The sequence below is a fragment of the Uranotaenia lowii genome, chromosome 2, assembly GCF_029784155.1.
Source record: "Uranotaenia lowii strain MFRU-FL chromosome 2, ASM2978415v1, whole genome shotgun sequence".
Lineage (NCBI taxonomy): Eukaryota > Metazoa > Arthropoda > Insecta > Diptera > Culicidae > Uranotaenia > Uranotaenia lowii.
In genome coordinates this window covers 243943128-243969711 of record NC_073692.1, presented here as the reverse complement: position 1 = coordinate 243969711, position 26584 = coordinate 243943128, and the positions used below count along the sequence as shown (strand labels likewise).

At 36.5% G+C, this 26584-nt stretch overlaps 2 protein-coding genes across 5 annotated transcripts in view; one reads left to right on the top strand and one right to left on the bottom strand.

The window, feature by feature from the left end:
• The window catches only part of LOC129746201 (uncharacterized), a 380075-nt gene that overhangs the window by 118970 nt on the left and 234521 nt on the right, over nt 1-26584 (top strand). For all 4 annotated transcript variants that reach the window (XM_055739753.1, XM_055739756.1, XM_055739755.1 and 1 more), the window contains exon 2: nt 2228-2389. In XM_055739753.1, coding sequence (XP_055595728.1) covers nt 2228-2389 — 162 coding nt within the window. The remainder of the gene's footprint in view (nt 1-2227; nt 2390-26584) is intronic.
• Nucleotides 15599-20114, bottom strand: LOC129746203 (CLIP domain-containing serine protease B15-like). The gene is made up of 4 exons (XM_055739758.1): nt 19845-20114; nt 19553-19779; nt 15999-16291; nt 15599-15931 (listed from the first exon to the last, which is right to left on the bottom strand). The coding sequence occupies exons 1-4, from the start codon at nt 20073-20075 to the stop codon at nt 15624-15626; spliced, it is 1059 nt and encodes a 352-aa protein (XP_055595733.1). The 5' UTR covers nt 20076-20114; the 3' UTR covers nt 15599-15623.

The following is a 26584-nucleotide window of genomic DNA, read 5'->3' as shown; positions in this document are numbered from 1 at the left end:
TTTATACATTCAACAATAAATAACTAAGCTCGTAGAATGTTTTTTCTGGTCTTATTACAATCAGTGGTGAGAAGTTTTATTAGATTTTTCAAATGAAATAATAATCACTATGCTTGTGACATTCCAAATCTTTTCTCTGAAATTGTATCACTTTGATGTCTTCTACAAAATTGTGGCCAGGAAAATTTCCTATTAAATCATGTTTTTGACATATGATGTTCGATATACGCTAAAGGTAAAACGAGTGTTTTCATAGTGATTAGTATGAATTTGTCTTCGAAAAAACCGTTGAAAAGGTTAAAAAACCTTCAAAAAAATAAAATGTTCGAGACCCCCCGGTGAATTATTTCAAATTTGGGCTCAAATGAAAGGGGCAAGTCCCAGCTTTCGAATGGTGCAAAAATTAGCGATGCTAATTTTCGATAGAAAAAATCGTTCCATCAGAGACACCGTGGCTCGTTTTCAATAGCTGAGTTTTTTAGTATCTGATTCGGAGGCGATTATTGTCTTAACAGATTTACTCACACAGGAATTTGAGAAAATATTTGAATTTGAATAAAGAAAAAAATACAGCCCAAATTTTACTTCTATCCAATTGTAACTTCAATTTTTTTTTATAAACTTTTTGAGTATCGTAGATAATCAAACCGAACCACACTAGCTTATCCTTCAGTTAACTATTTATAGCATAGCAAAATGACCAGTCAAAAATCTTGATACCACTTTATCTTTGGGCGCGCTTGCTTCTTCCTTCAGCTTGTGGAAGGAAGCGTCCATCCAAGATGGAAGTCACTTGAAATTATCTAACAGTTTTTAACTGCAGTAAATTTTCATACGCTATGCCGAAAGCGAACAGAATGAGTAAATGAAAGACGACAAAGTGCATCTTCATTCCTGGGAGGACGTTTATTGTCATAAGATTTTGAAGCACATGAAATAAATTGAATTAACATTTTCAAAAGTGAGACATATTTCATCATTCTGTACATTTTACATGAAAAAAATAATCAAAACTACATACAGGGAGGTACATCAGATGTGATGTGATGATAGTTTTAAATTTCTGTGATTGTCCCAATTTCTCATATCTCAGAAAGTATTTTGATCTCTAATAGCCGAGTTCATCAATTGCATAACCACTCACTCATCACATTTTAATAACGAGTTTGGTCGCCAATCGTTATTTAATCGTTGAAATATTTGCATCAACGTGTTGATCTTACTCGATTGGCACATTTCCATATTCCACCGATTCGAATTAGCAACTCCGGAAGGTAGGCAACAGCTTTCAATCGTGTAATTACACAGTTAAATCCCAACGGGTTTTATAATAGCTAGTGCCATCTTCCTACAATGTTCTTCCCGCCAGTGCACATTACATAACGCTGAGCTAGTTTTTGCTCCTGATGGATGGATGGATTGATAGATGTGATGCCTAGATAGGATAGATACACAATGTCGAGGATGCTGAGTTAGCTTCATTACATCATCTATTTTTCATATCAAATCGTTTATGCGTAACTGACGGATGTCTGTCATCGGAAGTTGATTGTTCTAGCTAATGGCATGAAGCTTAGAGCTCTCGGAGTGGATTCTATAAAAGTCATCAATTTGACTATTCGCATTGAGAACGTGCCAGCACAGCTTGAATTAATTAAGAGATTTTATTATGTAAGCGCATATTCTGCCACTTTTTGTAGATTTTGTCAAATGAAATTATTCTTTTTTTTTTCTTGCAAATTTGAAAGAAAGCATTGAAATTGTGTTTAGAGTTGAAAAACCTTAATGTCATGAGAAGTTTTGAATAAAAACTCACCTTCACCAATTAAAGAAAAACTTCTTTCAAAACCTGTGCGATTGCATCGTTCAGTAATTGTGCTAATTTTTATCCTGTTCATGTAATTCCTAAGAACACCATCGATGGAACAGAATGAAAAGGCTCTCATAACTTCAACAATCAATAATCAGGAAGGAGAAAATCGTACAATTTCCCTCACTTCTTCTTCAGCGGCTAATGCTCCGGTACAATCAATATCATCAATTATTATTGTTTGCCATTGTCGGTACTCGAAACCTGAAGCATGATACGTGCTCTCAAGCCATTTAAGATTTTCAATTCCAACAGTCACACATACAAACATACATAACATTCATTCGTTGAGCATTGACAGCCTGGTATTAATCATATTTGTTGCTTTCTTTCTTTCTTTTTTACTCACTCCATCAGCACCACAGACGATGTTGAAAAATCACTTGAACTGCTCGATAAGGTCCTGTCTGAGTTCGAGGACGTGGAACAGGAACGGATGCACGTGGCCGTCGAGCCGGATAGTCCCTCACAAGGCCACCAGTCCGAGGACGATGGCTACATGAGCATGAACGGCAGAAGGTAAGTTTTTGATTTGGTTGTTTGTTTGCTTGTAACAGGAAAAAAAAATGCCAAAAATTTTATTTATGGCTACAAAAGTTTGATACAAGTCAACGATACTTGTTATGTTTTACCAATAACGCCTTAACCATACCTTTTATTCGTTGACCTAATAACTTGTTGCCACATGATATACTCATGCTAAAGAAGAATTTTTATGTTTTATTGGCACAAAACAATGTCAGGATTCTCTCACAGTCTTTCACAAGTTTCGGATTTGAAATAAGAAACAATTCGCTATCCATTCCATTCCTTTTCTGATGCTAAAAAAGCATCTTTTCAAAACATTCGTTGTCAACTTAGAGTGATCCGAATTGCTTCACAATAGCACAAACGGACTCAAAAACCTCTTTAAATCTACTTAAAATCGAAACCACTATGTCCAAAATTCACTGATGCCAGGTCTGTTCTTCAAAAGCCATTTGTAGATCCTTTTTCCGGGATGAAGACTTCAAAAAGAGCTGCCGTGTTCCAAAGGAATGTACTTTCAAGTTGATCCTAAAAAAATTGGTTCAGCTTCCGCTGAAAATCTTGGAAAAAGATCATTAATAGATATCATTGATTATTTTTGCCCCTGGAGTTAGGCACCATCGTTAACATTTCTCATAAGCGCGGGTGATGAAAAAAGTGATTTCTGGGGATAAGAAAAAAAATAAAATAAAACATCTGCATAGCGAAAAACTTCGCCCTCGAACTGCACAAAATTTCTGTTTTAAATTATTAAATAATTAAATTATTAATATTATCAAACAGTGCACAATGGGGAAAAAGTGTATAAACTGCGAAGATATTCAGTATCTTCCCTCCTACGCGAAACAAATCTATGCAAAAGTACTTTCCTTTAGTGAAAATGTCCGGAGAATCGATTGGACGTAGTTTCAGACGCCGCACGAGCTTACGAACGGGATTATAGTGCCATTTTAACCACTAATTCACCTATATTTTGTAAACAATCCAGAAAAAAACTAATTTAGACTTGAACATTTTGAACAAAAATAGATCACTTTTGTATGATTTTGTCCGATAAATCCAACCGCCACCGCTCGCTTTGGAAACAGGAGTTATGGCTGTTTTACCCTCAATTCCCTTAAATTTATCAAAAAGTTCAGAAAAAGCATGTTCGGGCTTGAAAATTTTGAACCAAATGGGTCGTATCTTGTGTGATTTTTTCCGAGAAATCCAATGGAGGCTGTTTAACCCATCACACGCTTTGGAAAATGGAGTTATGGCTGTTTTACTCCCAATTTCCAAACATTTTTCAATTAATTCAGAAAGTTTTCGGACATTTTCACTAAAGGAAAGTATTTTTTCATAAATTTGTCAGAGTAGGAGGGCAGATATTGAATTTCTTCGCGGTTTAGGCACTTTTTCCCCATTGTACATTGGTTCACCATTAGCTATGTTTGTTAATCAATTTATCGTACTTATCAGTGAAAATACGAACATTTCAAGATTGATTTTTTTTTAAGAATTAAAGAAAATCAGAAGATATAAAAATATGTTGGAATTTACTGAGAGGATTTTTTATCAGAAGCTAGCTGACCCGGTAAACTTCGTTTTACCTTCTTAAGTATAAATCGTAATAAATGTTTAATTTTATCTACACGTCCTTAACTGCAACGTGCTCGCGAATAGATTCTTATGGAAATCGTAACAAATAAAGTTGAATTTGTATAAGAGAAGATGTGAAGAGCTAATTTTGTATGAAGACCCCCCTTTCATCAAAAGTGAGATTCTTGAAACTATTATACAAACCATCTCTGACCCAGAAAACCCTCGGATACCAAATTTCACTTCATTCCGACCGACCATTCATACGTGATGTTGTTACAAAGAAAACGCCTCCATTTTTATATATAAGACATGTTCATAACGTGTTATGAATTCGAGCTGAACAAAATCAACTATTTTTATGTGTGCATTCAGATTAAGATGACTCCATCAGCTCAAACCAGTAGACCAAGAATAAACAAAACGATGCCATGTATCTTATCAAAGGTTTTCTCAGTTTGTTACACTATTTCAAATCTATATTTCTCGTTCTTTCAAAAACAAATGATAAGATGAGATCAAAAGTTATGCGAGGTGCAATATTTCAGGCATGAACCTAGACCTGCGATTTCTATAGAATTTTGGACGATTCATGAGAACAATAGGGGAGAATGAGGATACTTGATCCCTGGGGATCAGGTATCAGATATCAGAATGGGGGTAGGCTTAATAGCGGCACGTTATCCAAACATACGGGAAAATTGTGCCTAGCCTTTTTTTTTATCCAAGATTTCATCATTTACCTGAGAAACCTGAAAAACCTATAAAAGGAAGAAATAAATTCAATCTATTTAAGATGGCATATAGCCTTTCCACTAGGGATTATTAGCATTAAAGCTCTTTTCTACATTCGGTAAGGAATGAAAGAATGTTTTTTAAGTTTAATTTCTTAAACTCAGATTCGCTTAAAGCGTAAGATCCCAGAGTACGAAAACGTAGTCTGGCAAATGAGGGACAGTTACATATGAGATGGAAGGGATCTTCCACATCTGATTCACAACTACCACATACTGGAGATTCAGCACGCTGAATGTTGTGCATGTGATAGTTGAGTTTACAATGACCGGAGAGTGCTCTGATCAAGATGCTGCAATGAGATTTATTTAACCCTTCGTTTCATGATTTTTTATTTTTTCTTAAAAATCATTTTAAACAGTTGGAAATGATGAGTACATCAAGAAAAAAATTTAAAATAAAATACGATTTTTCACTTTTTTCATACATTAATTGTTGCAAATTTGTTACTTTATGAAACGAAGGGTTAAAGTTAATAAGTAACTCGATATGATTGGAGATGGTTTTTCTAAAAATAATTTAGTTTGACGACAAGTGTCCAACTCTTCCCAGTATCGTTCATGCTGGTTAGAGGACCAAGTTTGAATTTGGTTTCTGAACCAACATGGTGATATTGGGACAGCCGGCTCTGGTCCGTGAAAATCCTTTTCCGACCCAGCTCTAGCGAGTTCGTCGGCGCATTCGTTTCCAAAAATTCCCTTATGTCCGGGTACCCATAGAAGGTTTAATCCATTGCCTTCAGCAAGTTCTTCGATTGCTTTCCGGCATGCGATTACCAGTTTTGATCTAGAACTGGAAGCACTGAGTGATTTCATAGCTGCTTGGCTATCTGAACAGAAATAAATTGTTCTGAACATAATCTTCTTTTGAAGTGCAATTTGCACTCCATACATAATAGCATATAGCTCAGCCTGAAAGACTGTACAATATTTTCCTAGAGGTTGAGCATATTCTATGTTCAACTCGTGACAGTAAATTCCTGCACCTGCACGGCCGTTTGATAATGAACCGTCAGTATAGAATACAATATGAGAGGACATTTGGTCCTCTACGAAACCTGATAACCATTCTTGAGGAGAAGGAAATTTGACTTTAAACCCCATGTAGGGAAAACTACTCGAGAGTGTTAAATCGTTTGGCGCTAGATTAAACTTGTTTAATCTAACTAATTCAGGCCACACATTTGTATGACTCGATGATCTTTCGATATTTCCTGACAGCCAGAGACCAACTGCCTGTAGACGAAAAGCACATGAGAAGGCTTCCTGTTTTAAGAACAAGTGTAGAGGTTTGATAGAAAACAGAGCCTCTAGTGCTGCAGTCGGAGTTGTAGTGAACGATCCGGACATCCCCAAAAGAATGAGGATACTTGATCCCTGGGGATACTTGATTCCTTAGCTATATCACGAAACTGGAATGTCTTACAAAGATAAAATGTTCTAGAAAAATGTGTCAAATGAGCAAAATAACAATGCTTGTAGTTTAAAAAATTTAAACAAAATAATTGTTTGAGTAATTGAACTTTGTTTGAAAAATTTCACAAAATGTAACTTGAAGATCTTTTTGCATCACTTTAAAATGTCCTTACATGGAAAAATTATGAAAAAAATATTTGTTCCAATGCATCAATCGTTCCAGCGTAAAATGAACTTCATAATGCCATATTTTCAAAGCAATGGTAAACTCTCAACTTTTTTCAGAAAAAGTTTTCTAAAATGTTGATTATGGGTACAATTGATCCCCTAGAATTGGGTACAATTGATCACCCTTCCAAACGGCATATTCTTCTTCTGAATTGATCGTTATGATTGCTGATTACGAAATTACTAATATTTATCCAAAAAGTAATATTCATCAAACAATTGTCTGAAGAAAATAATTAATTTTCTCTTAATTATATAAAATAGCGCCTTTAAGTATGCAATGTAATTAGCGTTGAGACAAAGTTATAGAATTTTCTTCTTTTGTCTGCTATAAATTGTGAAATGAGAACAAACATGACCAAAATAGTCAATTAACATTCTATCTTGGGGTTTTGTTTGATTTTTACACAAGGATTAGGACTTCCTGAATAAAAGATCAAGTCTCCTTCAATAGGGGATCAAGTCTCCCCTAACTTCAGAAAAATCGCAATTTTTTTTACTCCCACGAAAATTCTTCTAGTTCATCAACGGGTTCAAGTATCGATCTAATTTTTGGAGCATAGAAACTTGAAGTTACAAGCTGTCAGAAAATGTCAAAGACGGCGAGTTGCTAATTTTTTCCAGAAAGATATGGTGAAAATAAGAAAAGGGGATCAAGTATCCCCACTCCCCCACGTTTCCTCCACCAATCAGACAAAAAATATAACTTTTCAAAAACTTTATGTTTTAACAATCACTCTGCAAAATTTCAATAAAAAAATGTAGCGTAGGTTCAGAGATATTGCAGTTTGAATGAGAATAGTCCAAAAAGTCCGATTTTCGTAGAATTACTGTTTCTCAGGCCACACAAACTCCAGAAAGCTACAATTTGGTGATATAATAGTGTGATAGTTGATCTATCTAACGCAAACATTTTGATAAAAAATGTCATTAGATTCAAAAGTTATGGAAGTTTAAAGTCGATGTGACAGTGCGCGTGCTTCCAATTTCTATACAATTATTAATGGTACTGTATGTAGATAATTGCAAACAATACTGAAGTTTTCTGTTGAACAATGGAGTTAGTTTTTCGAATAGTTGATTCATAAATAACCGTCTAAAAGTTGCGGTTGGGCTTAAAATCTCAAATAAAACATCAAAAACAAACAATAATCAATCAAACCTGACAGATAGCCTGGGAACCTTATTCACCATCTGATTTGTAGCATAAGTTTTCGCTCACAATCTACACTAATACTTCTTCATTACACCTTATATTTACATAGAAGATTTGATGTTTCGAGACCACTTCCACATTTCACTGCATAAAATAAACAAATTCAAAACACCTGCCTCCTTCTTCAAGGCCTACTAAGATCTCTCAATTACAAATATAAATGTGTATAAAAAGTAAATCGCAGAAAGTCGGTACCTGTGCAGGAATACTACTTGAAATTTAATAATCCTACGTTCGCTAGCATATTTTCCTTTGCTTGAACAAAGTAAGATTAAATATGAGACATTTGAATATGTTTTTCAAGTCCCTGAAAGCCCGTCTCTTGCTTAAAGACCTACCTCATTTCAATCTGAATTTTCATTCATGGTATGTAACGAACAATTAGCGTTAAATTATTCATCTCCAGCTCTTCTAGCTAAACACTCTAACTGTCAGCTTCTTTACAGGCACCATACAATAAATATTACAGTGAACCTAACGTGGAAATCCTATTCGCTTCACCGACTAATTAACATCTTCTTGCCTAACGGTTTCCGCTCGCTTTCCAGCACTCTCTAAGTGCATATCTATTTACAAACTGTATTCACTCTCATATGCATGTATGTATGTAAGGACTGGAATTCTGGAGTGTTTCCGGCACACAATCCAAGACCAGCCACCAGCACTGCATTCCGACAACGAAAACGTACCCCAAACGGCGGCGAAGGCCTGTCCAGCTGTTTGTGGAAAACCCCATATCCCTAGTCTGGCCCGGGGCGTGTTTTTTTTCATCCATGAACCCTGAGCCTACATCATCCCCGACAGCCTAGCAAGTTTGCAGAATTGGTGTCGTCGTGCACAATTACAGACGTTCCCTGCAAACGGGACATCCCGGATGAATGGGTCCTAAGCTACCGACTAACTACACAGCCTAGCCTCGACATCCAAAAGCTGCCGGTTCATTAAAACCAATGTAACGTAACGAGTGTCCCGTGTTTGAGGAGGTTTTGCTCTCGTTCGTACTTATGAATATGTTCAAGATATGCACAGATTTCGCGAACAATGAAACACAAACAACGGAGATTAAAGTTCAATTCCCGAAATTGTTTGCGGGGGGTCTGAACCTCGTTGTGTTGTGGGGAAGCTTGAGGTGAAGATTTCGCAACCATTAATAATAAAGACTTTTTAAGATTGCATGCCTTAGATCTTAAAGGGGGTTCTTTGGCTAAAAAAAATGAGAATATTTACAAATTATGCAAAAAAAAAACTGTCAAAACGCTGCCGGGTCACGCTGGAATGTGTCTATTGTTCTAAGTTGGCTCGATAAATGAATCAAGCGTGTCTTACAACCAAGTTGTTAAAATCTACGGAAGTTGTTTCACAAATGTAGCACCCCAGAATTCCTAATTCCTAATAGCGATTAAATAACAAAAAAATCACTTATGAACTATTCAAAGTATCGTGTTTTTCTTTCAATATAATTTCATTATTAGTTTAATAATTTATTGAACTACAGCCAAGCGACCATTAACACGTGTCATTTTCCTCAAAATCACTATTTTTACAAGAAAGACGGTAAATAATTATTTCATAACATTCTTAAATAATGTTAAATGCATGCTTAGCTACAATAGCATTCAAAAACTCAGTAAAAGGACTTGGGTTTAAGAATTGTCAAATTTTATGAAGTAAGAAAACAACATCGTTCGTCTTAGGGTTAGAATTAATTTATTATGATCAAGAATTAGCAACACAAATTAGCCATATTGGCTTCAAATAAATTTCTATTCAGTTTGCAAAGTAAAATATTACTTAAAGTTTTCTCTCCAAGGTTCACGCGGTCGGTCGAAAGTATTAGTGATAGTGCACTAAATGCACGTTCCATCGACACTTGATTATAAGGTGCAGCAAAAATAACAGACGCTACTGCATACAGTTCTGGATGGCTCTGCTTACGCGATACCCAAAACTTGTAAGTGTCAAATGTATACATCTGCCTGGGTTCTATTTCAACAGACTTCAGCTGTTACAAGAATCGTCCAAAGCTACCCTCAGAATTTCAATAAAAAAAAACTCCAAAAAATTCTGTTAGAAACTCTTCGATATCATCGTTATTGGTATTCCCTGATAATCTTTTCTCAATCCTTCCTTGACTCCTTAAACGGTTGATCCGATTCCACGTGTCGATGATCATTTTCTAAAAATAAAGCATACAAAATTCAATGAAACACTTAACTTACAAAACTTTACATCTTTCCAAGAATTTTGTTTCACTTGGATATCTTCCTTTTCTTGGCTAGAGAACAAATTGGAACCAAGACAGTTAACACGAGGATCAAGAAAGAGAGCCATCTTGAATGCATTCGACTGTTTTAAATCCTTCAGCCGGTTGATTAGAGCCTCTATCAGAAACCTTGAATAGGGATTTGTGTCCATTTTCCTTAACTCGTTGATTGCATGTAACCAGTGAAGGTAAAAATCTGATAAAGAGATATGGTCAGCCTGCATCTTTATCGTACACCTATTAACTGGTTCAAATGCCTCTGAGTAATTATCTACAAAACTCCAAATTACTTACCGAGCTCGTTGAACTGCTCTCCAAGATTTTTAAAAAACATTTTTTGGTTTTTGAATGCCTCGATAATTTTATAGACACATTTCACCGACTCGTTCGTTGTATTGACAACCGAAGTGATTGCCAACTGAAGCGTATAAACCGTACACCTTATAAGGTTCAATTGACTTTTTAACTCATTTGTTAACTCAAATAATGTTTGTTGATCATTCTGGTTTTGATCATCATCATTCAGGGCATTCCAATATACTATTTTCAAATCACTATTTAGCCCTTTTACGGCAGCAAGCATAAATATTAGCCCCGTTATCGATTGTGACGGAAAAAACTATCAATTATTACACCGTAGGTGTCCAGAATTTTGTTTTTTTTTTAAATACAGCTGTTTGCCTTTCCTTAACCTCGATTATTCCTGACAAGCAGTAAGAAATTTTCAAAAAAGAAAAAACAGAAATTTCTTTATCTTACCAACAGTCCTAGTCACGACTTGATCATCTAAGGCATAATTTACATGGATACAAATAACATGTCAACATGACAACTTTGCTCGGATTCTCCCAGCAGCATCATCGAGATAACCACTCAAGTTTTCTTCATTCAGGGTCAAATTGAATGCTCCGGCTAGAGGTCCATAAACTAATTTGAACCCTTCCCAGCCAACGCAGGCTAACGGTAGGTTATGGTACGTCACTAGTTTTAGAACTGATTCAAACGTTGGCTGCCTGTCGATTGCTACCAAACGTTTCGGGATGGTTCTTTTTTTCTTCGTGGGCATGTCGTCTTTGAAAAAACTCCGAACGATTGGCAGTCTCTGGGTGTTGGCTTGGTTTGAGAATAACGACACAAACTTCCGGGCTCAATTGCGCAGTATGTACGTAACGTTATCCTCCTTTCTCATGTATCTATCGGTTAAATCAGAAAATGTTATCCTTTTCTGAGCACCGGTGGTACCTGCAGTAGGTTGGAATTCCATATTTATCAGCAATTTAACCGAGCCACTTCTAATTTTCAGTTCACTTTGAAAATGAATAAACACGGTTTCACAGGAAAATAAATAGCTTTCATTTGACAGTCCTGCTGGTAGCCTTGACAATACCGTATGTGGTAAGTACCAAGGTGTGTATATATTCAAGAGGTGTTACCGAAAAACGAATTCCCGATTCAGCCATTTTGGCTATGGAGGCTTTGCAACTATGCGGAACTCATGAAGTTTGTTTACCAAGAAACCACAGAAAAGCTGAGCAAAAAATAAACAAACTCATTGAGAGCCCCGCTCACTCCTCGCCTACTTACTGTGAAAATCGGAGAACCTAGTGTATCAAAAAACTTTGGTAAGTACTTTCAAAATGAATGAACACTAAAAGGTTTTTGATCTAGTATTGCAATTCATAAAAGCAAGTTTACTGGTGTTGGAAAAAGGGGTAGAAATTTTGACATTTTGAAAATTTTACCATGTTAAAATGTTTTCAAGATCTCTGGGCGTTGAATGTTTTTACATCAGTTCCTATTTCAGTCGTATGTGATAGAAATATTGTTATTTATGCATCACAGCATGCGAAAATAGAACACATGTTGTAAAAAAAACTTGAAGGCTGCAGATCTTGAAAATGTTATTGCATGGTAAAGTTTTCAAAATGTGCTAAAAGTGTCAAAATTTCTACCACCTTTTCCCAACACCAGTGAACTTGCTCTACTAAGTTTTCATTTGAAAGGCAGCAAAGATTTGTGAGTATGAGCAATTCTTAGCATCAATTTTCAATTGATTGAATGAAAAATGGTGACTATGACTGTTATACATATTCGAATCTAGGTATCGCTCAACGTTTCAAAATTTGTCCAAACGCCATTTCCGGTGAGTGTATCATTATCATTGTATCATTATTATATTTTATATCATTGATGTGTATTCATTCGAGAACAGCTTTCAATTTAGTTTTTAATGGTTTCTTAAAAACACATAGCGACGCCTCTAAGCCATCCAAGTTTTTTCTAATCATTTTCTAAGCATTGATACAAATTTATATATGGTTTACTTCCAGATTGAGTTTCCATACTTTTCACAGTAAAAACACAGAGGCAAAAATGCAGGTAAACTCCAAAATAATAAGTCGTTTCCAATTTTTAAAGATATTTTTTTTGACGTCTGTACTTTCTTATTTGTTTATTTGTTTATGTTTATTTGTGTAAAACATCAACGGATCACATGTTGATCCTAATGATAGCCTAATAAAATAATAAATTAAAAACTACTTAAAACTACAAAGTTCTCGAAACCATTAAAATTTTTCTTCGGAAAGTAGCTCTTGAAACGTCGAAGTCAAAGTACTCAGCGAAGCGGTTGAAAGTTCTCAAAATTCCAACTAGAGCGCTGTTGGCTCCGTAGTTATTCAGCCGGATGGGAACATAGAGCTGCAGATTTTGGTTCCTTAATCCTCGGGGCCGCACACTGAGGGGAATAGCCTCCAGCAGCGTAGGAGAGTCGATTCTCGACGCAAGGAGATCTGCTACGATTAAAGCACGTGCAGCGTTTCGACGATTTTGAAGCGTGTCTAAATCAATTAGGCGACAACGGTTTTCGTAACTGGGTAAACGAAACGGATCTAACCAGTTCAAGTGTCGCAGGGCATACCGTATGAAGCGCCGCTGGATAGCCTCTATTCGTTCAGCTCCGTTCTGGTAAAATGGGCACCAAACTGCAGATGCATATTCGAGAGTTGAGCGGACTATGCTGCAATACAGGCTTTTCAGGCAGTACACATCTTTAAACTCCTTTGTTACGCGAAATAAGAAGCCAAGACTTCTAGATGCTTTTTCAACGATGTAATTCGTATGAGTCTTAAACTCCAGCCGATGGTCTAGGATAACTCCCAAATCGTTGATGTGTTCCACCCGGGCGATGGTTTCGTTCCCGAGAGTGTACTCTGCGCAAAGAGGGTTCCGCTTGCGAGAAAATGAAATGACCGCACATTTGCTGTGGTTCAGAGGCAAGCAGTTGGTGTCACACCAGTGAGCGAAGGTGTTGAACTGCCTTTGCAAGAGATCGATATCGTCTTGGCCATTGATGGTGTGGAAAAGTTTGAGGTCATCGGCATACGCAAGTTTTGGACCGTCCAAGAGAGTGAGTACATCGTTAAAATAGATGACAAAAATTATCGGTCCCAAGTGGCTTCCCTGAGGCACACCTGAGCAAGCGGAGAACTGTCTTGAAAAGTAATTTCCAGTTTGCACTGATAACTTTCGTCCTGTTAAATAGCTCCGAAACCAGTCCAGGAGGGATCCACCGAATCCTAAGCGTTCGAGTTTTGCGATTGCAATATCGTGATTTACTTTGTCGAAAGCAGCAGACAGATCAGTATAGATGGCGTCAGTTTGGGACTTCATGGCAAAGCTATCTTGCACGAATGATGTGAAAGTCAGCAAATTCGTTGTCGTGGATTGTTTTGGCAAGAATCCGTGTTGATCGTTGGTAAAGTATTGCTTCGAGGACGAGAAAATCGGATCCAGAACAACCAATTCGAACAGTTTGGCTATCGAACAAAGAGCTGAAATTCCACGATAGTTGTCTATATCTTTCTTATCTCCCTTTTTGTGAACAGGAAACATGTAAGCTTCTTTCCAAAGCGAGGGAAAGATTGCGAAGTCCAGCGAAGCTCGAAAAATATGCCTAATGGGAGTCAGTAGATGTGGCATGAAACGTTTCAAGAAAATAGCTGGTATCCCGTCCGGACCCGTAGATGATGAATTTTTAAGCTTGGCTGTCGCCTTCAGAATGGCTGCGTCATCGAATGAAATACGGCTTTCATTGGTTGGTAAACTGATAACTTTTAAGGGCTCCTCGGTTTTAAACTGCAGTTTGAATTTTAAACCCCCTTTTTATGAAATCCCTTGATAGGGAATTGCCAAAATTAAACAAACACGCATCCACGCGTTGGTTCTTTAAATGGGTCATCGTAAAATAAAAATCTTCCCTGTTTTAGCGAACCATCTCTACGCCAAAGACCATTTACTAGCCAACGAGCAACACATCACATCACTTAACCAACATCAATTCGCGTTCTCGCGTCGCGTCTCGTCGTCCATCCAAACAGCGAAACAGCGCGCCTCCATCCATCCCATCCGAAGCAACCCGCGCTAAATAGAACGGCAAAAAAGATCACTGCCTACTTGATTTGGTGGCCCGTTTATGGCATTCTAAACAACCCTTCGGGTGCACTTAAATTTTACGGCTTGACACGAAGCGGAAAAAAGCTTGTTTTCGTCCCTTGGAGTGAGGCTACTTTACGAGATAAACTTTTGGTGCTTTTTTCGTTAAGTTCAGCCAGAAGGAGGAAAACAAAAACTCAACAACAAATCATAAGAACGGGAACATAAACCACACTAAACGGCGACAATGATTAAGCTCATGGGTTATCAAATATTGGCTTACTCTGATTCTTCCTGATGATTTGACCAACAATTTTGTCACTCTAGTATTTTTATGTTATACGCCATTTGATGATTAACAATTATTTTGGATGTCATAAAGTAATGAATAAAAGTGTTTGCTTACTACTAAACGATTTTCAATGTTTACATGTAAGCTGAAGTTCAAATCATGTTCACTAAACAAAATTCACGTGTCCCGAATTACTCTACGAATGAAAGCTATCAACTCTGAGCTATCAATTTTGAGCAATCGAGCATATGTATGCGAATTTCAGATTACACAGAGTGATCCCAAACTAGCTAGGTTTCATAGACATTGAGTTCCTACTATTTACTGTCTTCTGTGAAGGATTACACAGCAGCAGAACTAGCGATTCAGGCAACGGGCACCGGCAGAAGATTGATATAGTATTTGAACAAATCGGTATCGTAATCGAATCGGAATCCGGTCCCTGTCGAATATGCAACGTATAAGGGTGTATGCATACATTTGTTCGGTAAAGCATCTGAGTTTGCATACTCTAGTAATTTCAGATTCATGATGTTGGCTCAAAACTGTGAGCCATCGCAAATCAATGCAGGCTAGTTACAGTGTGGGGCATGTAGGATATTAAAATGTTTAAATTTATACCATCCAAAACAAACAGTTAAGATAAACCAGACTGCTTAAATCATTTAAACGATCCCGGAATGAGTATATCCATTCGAAAAGGCGTGAATTCAATATGCTTCATTGAATAGATTTATGTCTCAGATAAATGGAGCAACATGTGTAAACGATTCCCAGTTAAATGATCTTTTTCAGCTAATTTTTATCACCCACATAGGTACTTTTAACCTTCTTTCAGGATTTTGCGGAATTTTTCGGTCTGAAGTACGAAATTTAAAAGCGAAGTTGACTGGAGGAGTATGTTTTCGTACGGCTTCTATTACTTATTTCACATTTGATTAGGACGTTCTCATAAATGGAGCGAAACAGATTTGGATTTTAATAATTCACATTAAATTCACCTATTTATCGCCCACAACCTCCTTGATCCAGTCAAGATATTTCACCACATTTGTATAAATACCCGGCACGCCCTCGGTACCGCAGAACTTGAAGCCATAGCTAACGACTCCCACCTGGAACCAGATGCCGTTGACAAATCGCATCAGGGGACCTCCGGAGTCGCCCTTGCAGGAATCTTTCCCCTCCTCTCCACCGACACAAAGCTGCGTCTCCTCGAGGGCCACATTTATTCTGGCCAGATTTTTGTTACATTGCTCGTGTGATTGCCCCATGAGCTCGACGCTTCTCAAAAAATTGCTTGAGTTTTCTGTGGATTGTAAAAGTTGGGTTTTATTTCATGAAAAAAAATGATAACTTTAGCTTTGATTACTAACGATTTTCTGTTAATCCTCGACCGATAACGGTTAAGTGTTCGCCTTCAATCGGCCTCTCGCCGATCTCCTGATCCAAGGGCAAGCAGATTGGTTTTGCAAATTTGGTAAATTCCACGTCCGTGCTCAGTCGAATTAAAGCAATGTCGTTGACTACCTTATTGTTACGTGTCGAATATCCCGGATGCGGGATGACTTGTTCGATTTCGAAATTTTGACGACAGATTTCCTCTTCCTCCACCTCGGTGCAGTTGGATTGGCTTGATGTGTCCCATTCGCTGAGGCGAATTTGATACCTTAAAAAAAGTTATAATAAATATTAATCGTATTTTCACTGTCAAAAACCTATTAAATCGAAATTCAAATGAAAATCTTTTACAAAATTATTCAAATGTACCTGAGATCCAACACTTTTTAGGATGGCACAACGAATCGATTAAAATCGGGATTTTTCTTTAAAAACAAGTTCACTGTTTGATTAGCAATACTTTTGTATAAGTTAAATACAACAGCTTAGATAGTTCTGTTTTTCATCCGTTTTTTAGAAAGTTTTCTTCAAGACGTCTAAATAAACTGCGAAATATACTACGCCCAATCAATAGGCAATATGAACAACAGCAATTTGCAAGAAACGTTCACAAATCAAAAGTGCACCAATCGTTCACCAAAGTACAGAAAACCCGCAAAATGCAAAAAATAACTTTTTTTTAATGTACTATTTTATCATGTCAGTTATAATTAGGGGAGAATGAGGATACTTGATCCTTGGGGATACTTGATTCCTTAGCTATATCTCGAAACTGGAATGTCTTACAAAGATCAAATGTTCTAGAAAAATGTGCCAAAATGAGCAAAATAACAATGCTTGTAGTTTAAAAAATTTTAACAAAATAATTGTTTGAGTAATTGAACTTTGTTTGAAAAATTTCGCAAAATGTAACTTGAAGATCTTTTTTCATCACTTTAAAATGTTCCTTACATGGGAAAATTATGAAAAAAGTATTTGTTCCAATGTATCAATCGTTCAAGTGCAAAATGAACTTCATAATGCCATATTTTCAAAGAAATGGAAAACTCTCAACTTTTTTCAGAAAGAGTTTTCTAAAATGTTGATTATGGGTACAATTGATCCCCTAGAATTGGGTACAATTGATCACCCTTCCAAACGGCATATTCTTCTTCTGAATTGATCGTTATGATTGCTGATTACGAAATTACTAATATTTATCCAAAAACTAATATTTATCAAACAATTGTCTGAAGAAAATAATTAATTTTCTCTTAATTATATAAAATAGCGCCTTTAAGTATGCAATGTTATTAGCGTTGAGACAAAGTTATAGAATTTTCTTTTTATGTCTGCTATAAATTGTGAAATGAGAACAAACATGACCAAAATAGTCAATTAACATTCTATCTTGGGGTTTTGTTTGATTTTTTCCATGGATTAGGGCTTCCTGAATAAAAGATCAAGTCTCCTTCAATAGGGGATCAAGTCTCCCCTAACTTCAGAAAAATCGCAATTTTTTTACTCCCACGAAAATGCTTCTAGCTTATCAACGGGTTCAAGTATCGTTCTAATTTTTGGAGCATAGAAACTTGAAGTTACAAGCTGTCAGAAAATGTCAAAGACAACGAGTTGCAAAATTTTTCCAAAAAGATATGGTGAAAATAAGAAAAGCGGATCAAGTATCCCCACTCTCCCCTACATATAAACAAAAAGAAATTGGACACAAAATCTTAAACTGATAAAGTCTGTTTCACATAGAACCTGGTCGGATAAAATAGATCATTTCTCCGCAAAGAAATAACGTACAACAAAAGTAAAAATGTCATTTTGTAGGGATTGGCACCGATGAGCAATGGGACCGAATGAATGGCAAAACCCTCTTCTGGAGACATTCTTCTTTGTAAACATTTCCATTCATTGTGTCCCCTGTGATGAAAATCTTTGTCTTCTTCCCACAACTACAGATCAACTTACGAGCAAATTTATCTGCAAAAACAAACTTGAATCTACCCGCAACATTCCCTTTACGCTTCGCAAGGTTAAATTTGATACCGGGTATTTGTCCAAAATCCATTTTGACGTAAGTTTCGTCGTCCATCAAAATGCGCCCGTTGTACTTGGTCAACTCTTTCTCGTACAACTTCCTTGCCCTGGTTTTGACAACCAGGTTTTTTTTCAGCGTCCTGTTGGGGTGTTTGCTTGCATGATACGACCGCAAGCCTTCTCGCAAACAAATTCGTCGTGCTGTACTGTGGTTCGTCTTGAACTTTTTCGCCAAATGACGCAAGGAGATTCCAGGATTATTGTGAACTGATCGAATTACCTTTGCTCGCAGCTTCCGGTCATATGTTCCACTTTTACGCCTGGTTTGTTTTGCTCGATCCACCGTAAGGGTCTTCCGGTAACGTTGCAGCATCGAATGTGCAGTCGTTTTTGGATATTTCAGGAATTTCGCGATCTTTACCCCTGACCACGTCGGTTTCTCTACGTGAGTGTGCAGAATTTTCTCTAGCCTTTCGCGTTCCATCGTCGATAACTTTTGACTGACTGCTTCAATCTTGATGAAATTTTCACCACTAAGTAAACAAACCATCCGGATCAAAACACTGTCAATAGATTCGCGATGTGACAACTAGGAGTGCTGCAGTGAATGAAAAGATGCAACCAGATTCTGTGTGAAACAGACTTTAGATAATTGCCAGTTAAGTCATGCAACTAGCAACTAGTTGACATTATTTGAAAGACTTAAAATATCCTGATTTCATTCGTTTCTCCTTATTTCAATTTTCAAAATCGAGTTCAATGTACTCTTTTTGGCGCTGCAGGATATGGTAACCCCTAACTGTGATCAGCAAAAATGCCAAAAAGTGAACGAGTCTAGTGCTGCATACATTCAGGGGTAAAAATTGCTACAAAATAAATTCACTAGCTGAAATCGTAAAAAAATGTTTGGATTGGTGAAATTTTGATGTTAACAAACGGGTTATGCAAAACAATCATATTCCAGCATATGGAATATACCATACGCTGCTGTATTGAATTTGACGATTTTATCAATCCAACGGGAATCGGACTTTATACTGCAGTCAATTTTCTTTCATTCTCTGGGAGCAATCGCAGCTCTGATTACGATGTTTCCAAAACTATACATTTTGTTAAAATCGATCGAGAAACAAGAGATTTTAAGCGAGGAGTGTTAAATTGAGACTCAAGGTCTAATTAGGGATTGTTTTTTCCTGGGCTTTCAGTGTGCGTCCAAAAAAAAAAGTAATGATGCAAAATTAAAGATTTTAAGAATTCATTGTGGGTCCCCGAGAAAAATATTTAATTTGGATACACCCGAATAAAGTGACAAGCCTTCAAACTTCCAATAATGTCATATTGAGACTCAAAAGCGGATTAAAAATTATATTCCCCTCTCATATTTAGATGGAGAAAAAACGGACCATTTCTTCATTGGACAAAAGTTGTCAGCCAAAGCAATTCCCTGTGTTTTACAACTAAGCTATCTTTCCCTTGTTTTCATCTAAAGTGTCGATCAACTTACAATTTCTGCTTAGACGAAAGTCCCACTACGCAGTGAGCCGCCGTCAGAACGTAACGTTGACTTATCAAACTTGCGCCACAGTTTGGAATTGCTTTTCCGCGGCGCTCATAGAGGATAACTGCGTTCCACGGATGATCTTCCAGTTCCGTGGGTTCTCCACCAACAATTCGACTAGCGGTTGAAATTGATCCACATGTCACCGGATTCAATTGATTCGGGCAGCAAATCTAGCATACGAACATTAAAACTCAATTCAAGATAGTTTCAAATTAAAATAATCCATACCACCTACCAAGGGAATTTTTCGCGGTTTTCCCGGAATCTGTCCACAGACGCTGTCGCGTAACAAGCGGTGTTGTGCCTTGGTTACAATAGGATTTTCCAAAATTCTAGTTGCGTAATCACACTCTCGCGTTGGAACACACCGTCCGGAAACTTTCAAAGGCGTCACACACGGATCGTTCAATTTCAAACCAGCAACGAGCGAAGCTCCTAGAGCAATTGAGATCAGTCCTACTAACATCCTGGCCGTTTGCCGTCTTCACAGCTACTAACAATACAAATCGTTATCGCCAAGTGACGCATCGAAATAATCGCTTGGAAGCCGGTTTGTTTTGACTGATGTTTATAAATTTCGATCGAATGTTATTTTTAACTAATTTTTGCTGTAGAATAATTTGATGATGTCTTCTCCTTTGTTAAGATATTAATAGTAAAGAAAAGGAGAAAGTGTGAACGTTTAAATGATTGCTACTGAGACCAACAATAAACGTACATCCTTCAATTGGTGTACAGGTTCAAAACTCAAACGTGAAATGTTTGCCGATAAGGTAATTAGGATTTAAATATTCACGAGTTGACCGGCTTGATTACACTATTGCTGAAACTTTTTAATCATCTGGGGAAACCCTAAATTAAATACGTATGAAATAACTTGGTAAGTTCTCCAAGCTAGCTCTGTCAATACTTACGGATTCTCTCAGGGTCGCTAGGCCTTGCAAGGGAATATGAGAATAACCAAAAGTAATTCCGACCTAACCGACCATGAACCACAATCGCATGGTAGATTACCAGGAAGCGCGAAAAGCTAGTTTGGACACTTGATTCCGCCGAATTTCCTCGGAAATTCCAATCGTGACATTTCGTCTCTTTTGTTTACTAGAGGCTCGTTAGCTAAAAGCAATCATGCAAGCCAAGCATGGCCAACTTTTCAGCTGGTGCGCCAAATTTCAAAAATGAGATTTGTTTGCGGCCCACAAAATTTATGTTGGCAAAATTTTAAATTTTTATTTTTTTTATATTCTTGAAACATATTTATTTAATAAAAATTATGAAAATTAAAAACCAGAAAAATATGCAGACATTGTTTTATCTTTTGAAAAATGTATTTTTTGAAAATCGCTTCTGCAGATTTGGGCATTCAACAGACATTTCAATATCAATCAATTAAAAACATCTTACGGCACTCAATAAAAAATGTTTGGTAGAAATTTACAAATTCTGAACGATAACTTTTATTAGACTCAAGATAACCGCATCAACTTATGGTTTTTAAGTTAAAATTATTCTATTTGACTGAATCATAAATTGCTATACTAAATTTGCCAAATTGCCCGGTTTTCCTGGACTTGCTCAGCCGGATATTTGATACACAATTTAGTAAAGGGTGTACGAAATCAAATTGCACCACTTTTAAATGGCTGTCACTTTTTACCCGTTGAGTATTATCTATTGAAATTTTGGGTGGAACTAGTTCAATGTGTAGTTGTTTACGCTGTGTAAGTTTCACTAGCAGATGGGCAATCGTTGCGAAGACGGAGTAGGAAGAACCGCAGCGGCGCATAGAAATTTTGCGTACGTACCTGGAAAATCCGGATCGTGCCATCAGCAAGAAGCTGGGAATGATCCATTCTACGGTGTCTCGTGTTTTAAATCGGTACCACGAACGTTTGACCATCGTTGGGAAAGAAAAAAAAGTGGCAAAAAATGGACCTCCGCATAATGTTAAGGATCACAAGCGGGTAGTTCAAGTTTTCAAGAGGAATCCCAACAGTTCAGGTCGAGGTGTGGCGAAGAAACTGAATCTAACCAAAACTACACGTACAAAGTCCAAAAGCGCCTAATCGCGATGAACGGCAGAATACGGTAGGTAAAACACGTGCACAGAAGCTGATGTTGACGAAACCACATTGCCTCCTTACGGATGATGAGACGTACGTAAAAGCAGACTACCGGCAGCTTCCAGGGCTCCAGTTCTTCATAAGTTCGATGTCCCTGACGACGTTAGAAAGCAGAAGATGTCAAAGTTTGCCAAAAAATACATGATTTGGCAAGCAATTTGCTCGTGTGGAAAGTACAGCACCCCATTCGTTACAACTGGAACGGTCAATGGGCAGATGTACCTAAAGCAATGTCTCCAAAGGCGTCTACTTCCTCTTCTGGAGTCACATGATGGTCCTACAATTTTCTGGCCGGTTTTAGCCTCGTGCCTTTACTCGAAAGAGGTTTTGGAGTGGTACAAGGCTAAGGAAGTCAATTTCGTGCCAAGGCATCTCAACCCCCCGAAGGCACCGGAAGTGCGGCTATCACGAAGCAGACACTTCGGATGCATCCTAAGGAAGGAGGAAGAAATGAAGAAAACAAGGAATGCCACGCAAAAAAAGTGGGTCTAAATGTTGTACAGGACCTTATGAGTAGTGTAAAGAAGAAGGTTCGTGCATTGGGATATGGAATTGAAATTGAATAAAACCAACATGGGAAAATATTCATAACATGTTTTATTTAACTCCCTGAAAGTTTGAAGGTGATTGGGTGAATTTTGCCGAATATTTTTGTGTGTCGCAATTTGATTCCGTACACTCTTTAAAGACTCGGTCCTTCATATTGTTTGCAAAGCCTAACAAAAAACTTAAGTTGAATTATGTATATTATTATTTTTGAGTATTGCGTCAAAAACAAAAAGAAATGAGCAAATTGTATCAGAATAATCATATTGTTTTTTGAAAACCAAAATTACTATTTTAACCTTGCTGATGTATTCCTGCATACCAAAAAACTCTATATCTAACGGTTTCTACGATACATCAACGGTTTCCTAGATTGATAACTATCTCAGTTTATGTAACTATTACGTCAAACCTTAAAACAAAAATTATTAAAATCAAACTTTTACCTCTTCGTAGAAAGTGACTATATCAGGAAAAGTGATTGTTTGGTGTTGACGATTAACGTCGAACATACATAAATGGTGAAATTGAATCTGGACGATTACCTACAGCGTTTGTCCAAAGGTGACTGAAACCAGGGATTCCAGGTGGTTTTGACAAAAATCAGGACACCGCGATGAAAAAAATTAAGATTTTTCAGGACACCACTAGATTGATGGAAATAACATGAAGCTCTGCTTAAATTGCATATATAATGGCGGAATACATGTGCTAAAGACGCCTAAAACTATGCAACTGAAGCGAGCGGAACCTTTATAGTTGGCCTGCAGTTTACATCTAAAAACGCCACTTATATCATATGAGTCAAAGATTATATTTGATTTGTTTGATGTCCTCATCATTTAATTATAAATTCAGCTATAATTTAAATATTTTTTATAAAATCAGGACGATTCACAGACCTTTTTTTTCAAAAATCAGGACGATTCAAAAGTTTTAAAAAAATCAGGACGGTCTCTCGAAAATCAGGACAAATCCTGAAAAATCAGGACACCTGGCACCTCTGACCGAAACGCGTGTCAAGAAAAAAGAAAACTTCAAGAAGAAGAAAAGTGAAAAATTGTCCTTTTCCAAACCAGTCGCGTTTTCTCCCAAAGCTTTGGATTTTTTCCGAATCTATGGTGATGTGCAGCGTAACGGACCCTAAATTCAAGGTAAGAGAGGGTAATTAATATCATTATTTAATAACGAGCATTAACCATTTCTTTTTTCCACAGCTACGAAAAATGTCAGATAATGAAAACACAGATGAAACATTCAAGGCAACCCTAGCACCTTTGAAGAGAAATGGAGTGCTTCCAGCTGAACTGGTTTTGGGAGCACTGTATTGCAGTAAACGCGTTCCATTCCGAAGAAAATTTAAAGTGAAATAATTAAGATGTTATCGTTTCTAAATTCATAATTTATAGCGAAATCGGTAGATCAAGTGTTTGTGAGTGAATTCCGTGTGGAATTCAGGAAAAAGTTAAGTGGATTTCGCGGCATATTAAATTGAAAAAATATGAATTCGGGGTAAACGGAATAGACATTTGCTATCAAAACATCGGGAAAAGGCTGTTGAAAATGATATCAGATGGCGCTAAAAAGAGACGATTCGTGTCCTAGCTAGATGTTTCTATGTGTTCCCACTCAAGTTCCAATTAGAAAAAAACCCAGTTGCAGAATTGATCAAAAAATCTGACAGGATAGTCGGGATATTCTTCGTCTTAGTGGTGCATGGGAAGGTCATGGTGTTTGAGCAGCTGAGATTTTGCTAAATTTTTGTGGTTTGATGATGATAAAAAGAGTTTTGTTTTCATTATTTCGATGTGTGAAGTCTAATTGTCATTCAAGAAGAGAAAAAGATAATTTTTCTGCGGTGTTATGTTTGGTTGATCGATGACGCAAAGAGAGCTTTCGAATAGGTTGATACCAGAATTGAAAATCAGGTGGTGCTATAAAATTGCGAAAGCTTCCAGTATAGCTTTGGATCCGGAATCGATAACCATATATTTTTCGATGTGTTGATGGGGTGCACAGATAATGTACACATGATTAACAGATAAGTATATTTCATTTTCACACTCACCCGTGTTCTAGGTACTAACAACGATGTTTTTACATCATTTGAAATCAGAAGCATCCTAGCATATACCCTTGTTTCAACGCAACAATTCTGAGGCTCGTTTCCAACTTGACCAAATCGATCAATAAGGTAATCGCAATGATGCCAGATGTCAAATATTCTCTCTATTATACAGATGGTTCATCGTTTGTGAGGACATTTGAATGCTCTTTTTTTTCTATAAATTTAACTTCATGATATAAGGGTTTGGTAATTTTCCTCGAAATCAAATGATTAAATGCTTCGTTCAAAATTCTCAAACGGTGTAGTTGATTAGAATAAAACAAGTAGAATAGATATGTACACTGCAAAAAATCCACATATTGGGGATATGTGTTAGCCTTATAGATTTTTGCAATGTGATTCCCATTTGAAAATAACGTGTCCACACATATAGAATACAAAATTATGACTTTTATATGCGTCACATAAAAGTAAAATCCCACACATAAATATTATAAGCATACATTGCACTCAAACATCTGCCTACATCTAGGCGTTTACGTGTAGGCCTACTTGAAGACGTTTTATTTTGTTCGAATAGGTTTTCGGAGGGAAATGAAAAAATTGTGAGATGATGGCTCGAAACATTTTTGTAATTTTTATTTTAAATAGAAGTAAATATAAAAATGCTAAGCCTAATACTTACATGTCTCGCGTTCGTATTCCATTGGCACAGAAATGCGGATTCCGCACCGGAAAATCAGCAGCTAAGACGACGTTTATTCGACTGGAACAATATCGACGGCTTCGATCGACACCAGACCGACGTCCTTGCCTCCTATGGCAGTAGTCAGGGATTGGTTTCCTGTGGGGAGGATCAGAAGAGATCAATAATCAATGCTTTATTTATAATAGAGTAATACCACTGATGAAGTGGTAAGTGGTAATACTTACCTAATCAAAATGTTTGAATTCACACTTAAAAGTGCACACCAACTTTTTCTTAAGGGTGGCCATTTTGAAATCACGGAAATTTTCAAAGACGAAAATCATAAAATGTATGAATCAATATCATATAAACTTCATGTTATGAATATACAATTTATGTGTGACATATGATGTTCATATAAAGTATATGAAATATATGCGTAGAGCAATTTTGAAGACCTTATGTGTGGAGGAAACATACATCCTAAGGGTGGATTTTTTGCAGTGTAGGACAAAATTGAAAAAAAGAACACGGAGAACTTAATATATTAAACCATATTTAACAATCGCAAATGAAAATTATTCGGCAAACCCTACTTTAAATAGATTCTTCATAACAATAGGCTTTTTAGCTTTTTTACTCGTTGATTGTATAAACTATTTCGAACAAACCGTTTTCTTTTAAATCTAATTATTTTAACATTCTTCGATGTTTATTAAAAACATTAATTTAATAGGGATATTTTGGTAATTACCAACACAAACATCCATATTCAGATTTTAAGTTTGGTTTTGTAACTGGTTGAGAAAAAATATGAAAAAATAGCAAATCAATTTAATCTATCAAACTTTATCAAGATTTTTAAGTTTTCTACCTAGATTTCAAATAAAAATTTAATTAAAATGGGGAATAATATTTGTAAAATAAATCGTTAAATTTAGATCAAGAATTTCAATACCAAATTGTTGCTTCGAAATTAGAATTAAAATTTTCAAGTGCGAGTTTTAAAGTAAAATTCAGTAGAAGTATTAGATTTTTTATATGACAATTATTTATAATTATCACACATAGGTCCCAGAGCTTTTTTCTCTTAAAGAAAAGTATATTAAATTTACACATAGGATAACATTTTAAATTATGACAGAAATGAAGAATAGTTATCAACTGCTTATTTCCCCAAAAAAATCTGATTTACCATGTTTGTTGAATAGGATTTTTCGCTACCAAATTCTGGACAGGCATTTTTCTCATGAAAAAAATTAAATTTAATAAATTCCTTAACAAGGAAGCCATTAAACAGAAACAACAGTATAAATTTAAGTTAAGGAATTGGAACTTACGTTCACAGACATGAGTTTAACATAAGTGTAAATAGTAAAGTGTAAAAATAAAATAAAAACATTAAGAGAGCTAAAATTTTCAAAATAATATCAAAAGCTAAATTGTAAAACAAAAGACGAAATAAGACTTGATTACTTTGTTCCTAGATCTTGACTTACATAACTTGACATTTTCGAAAAGACCAACTTAAAAAAATAGCACCCAATACC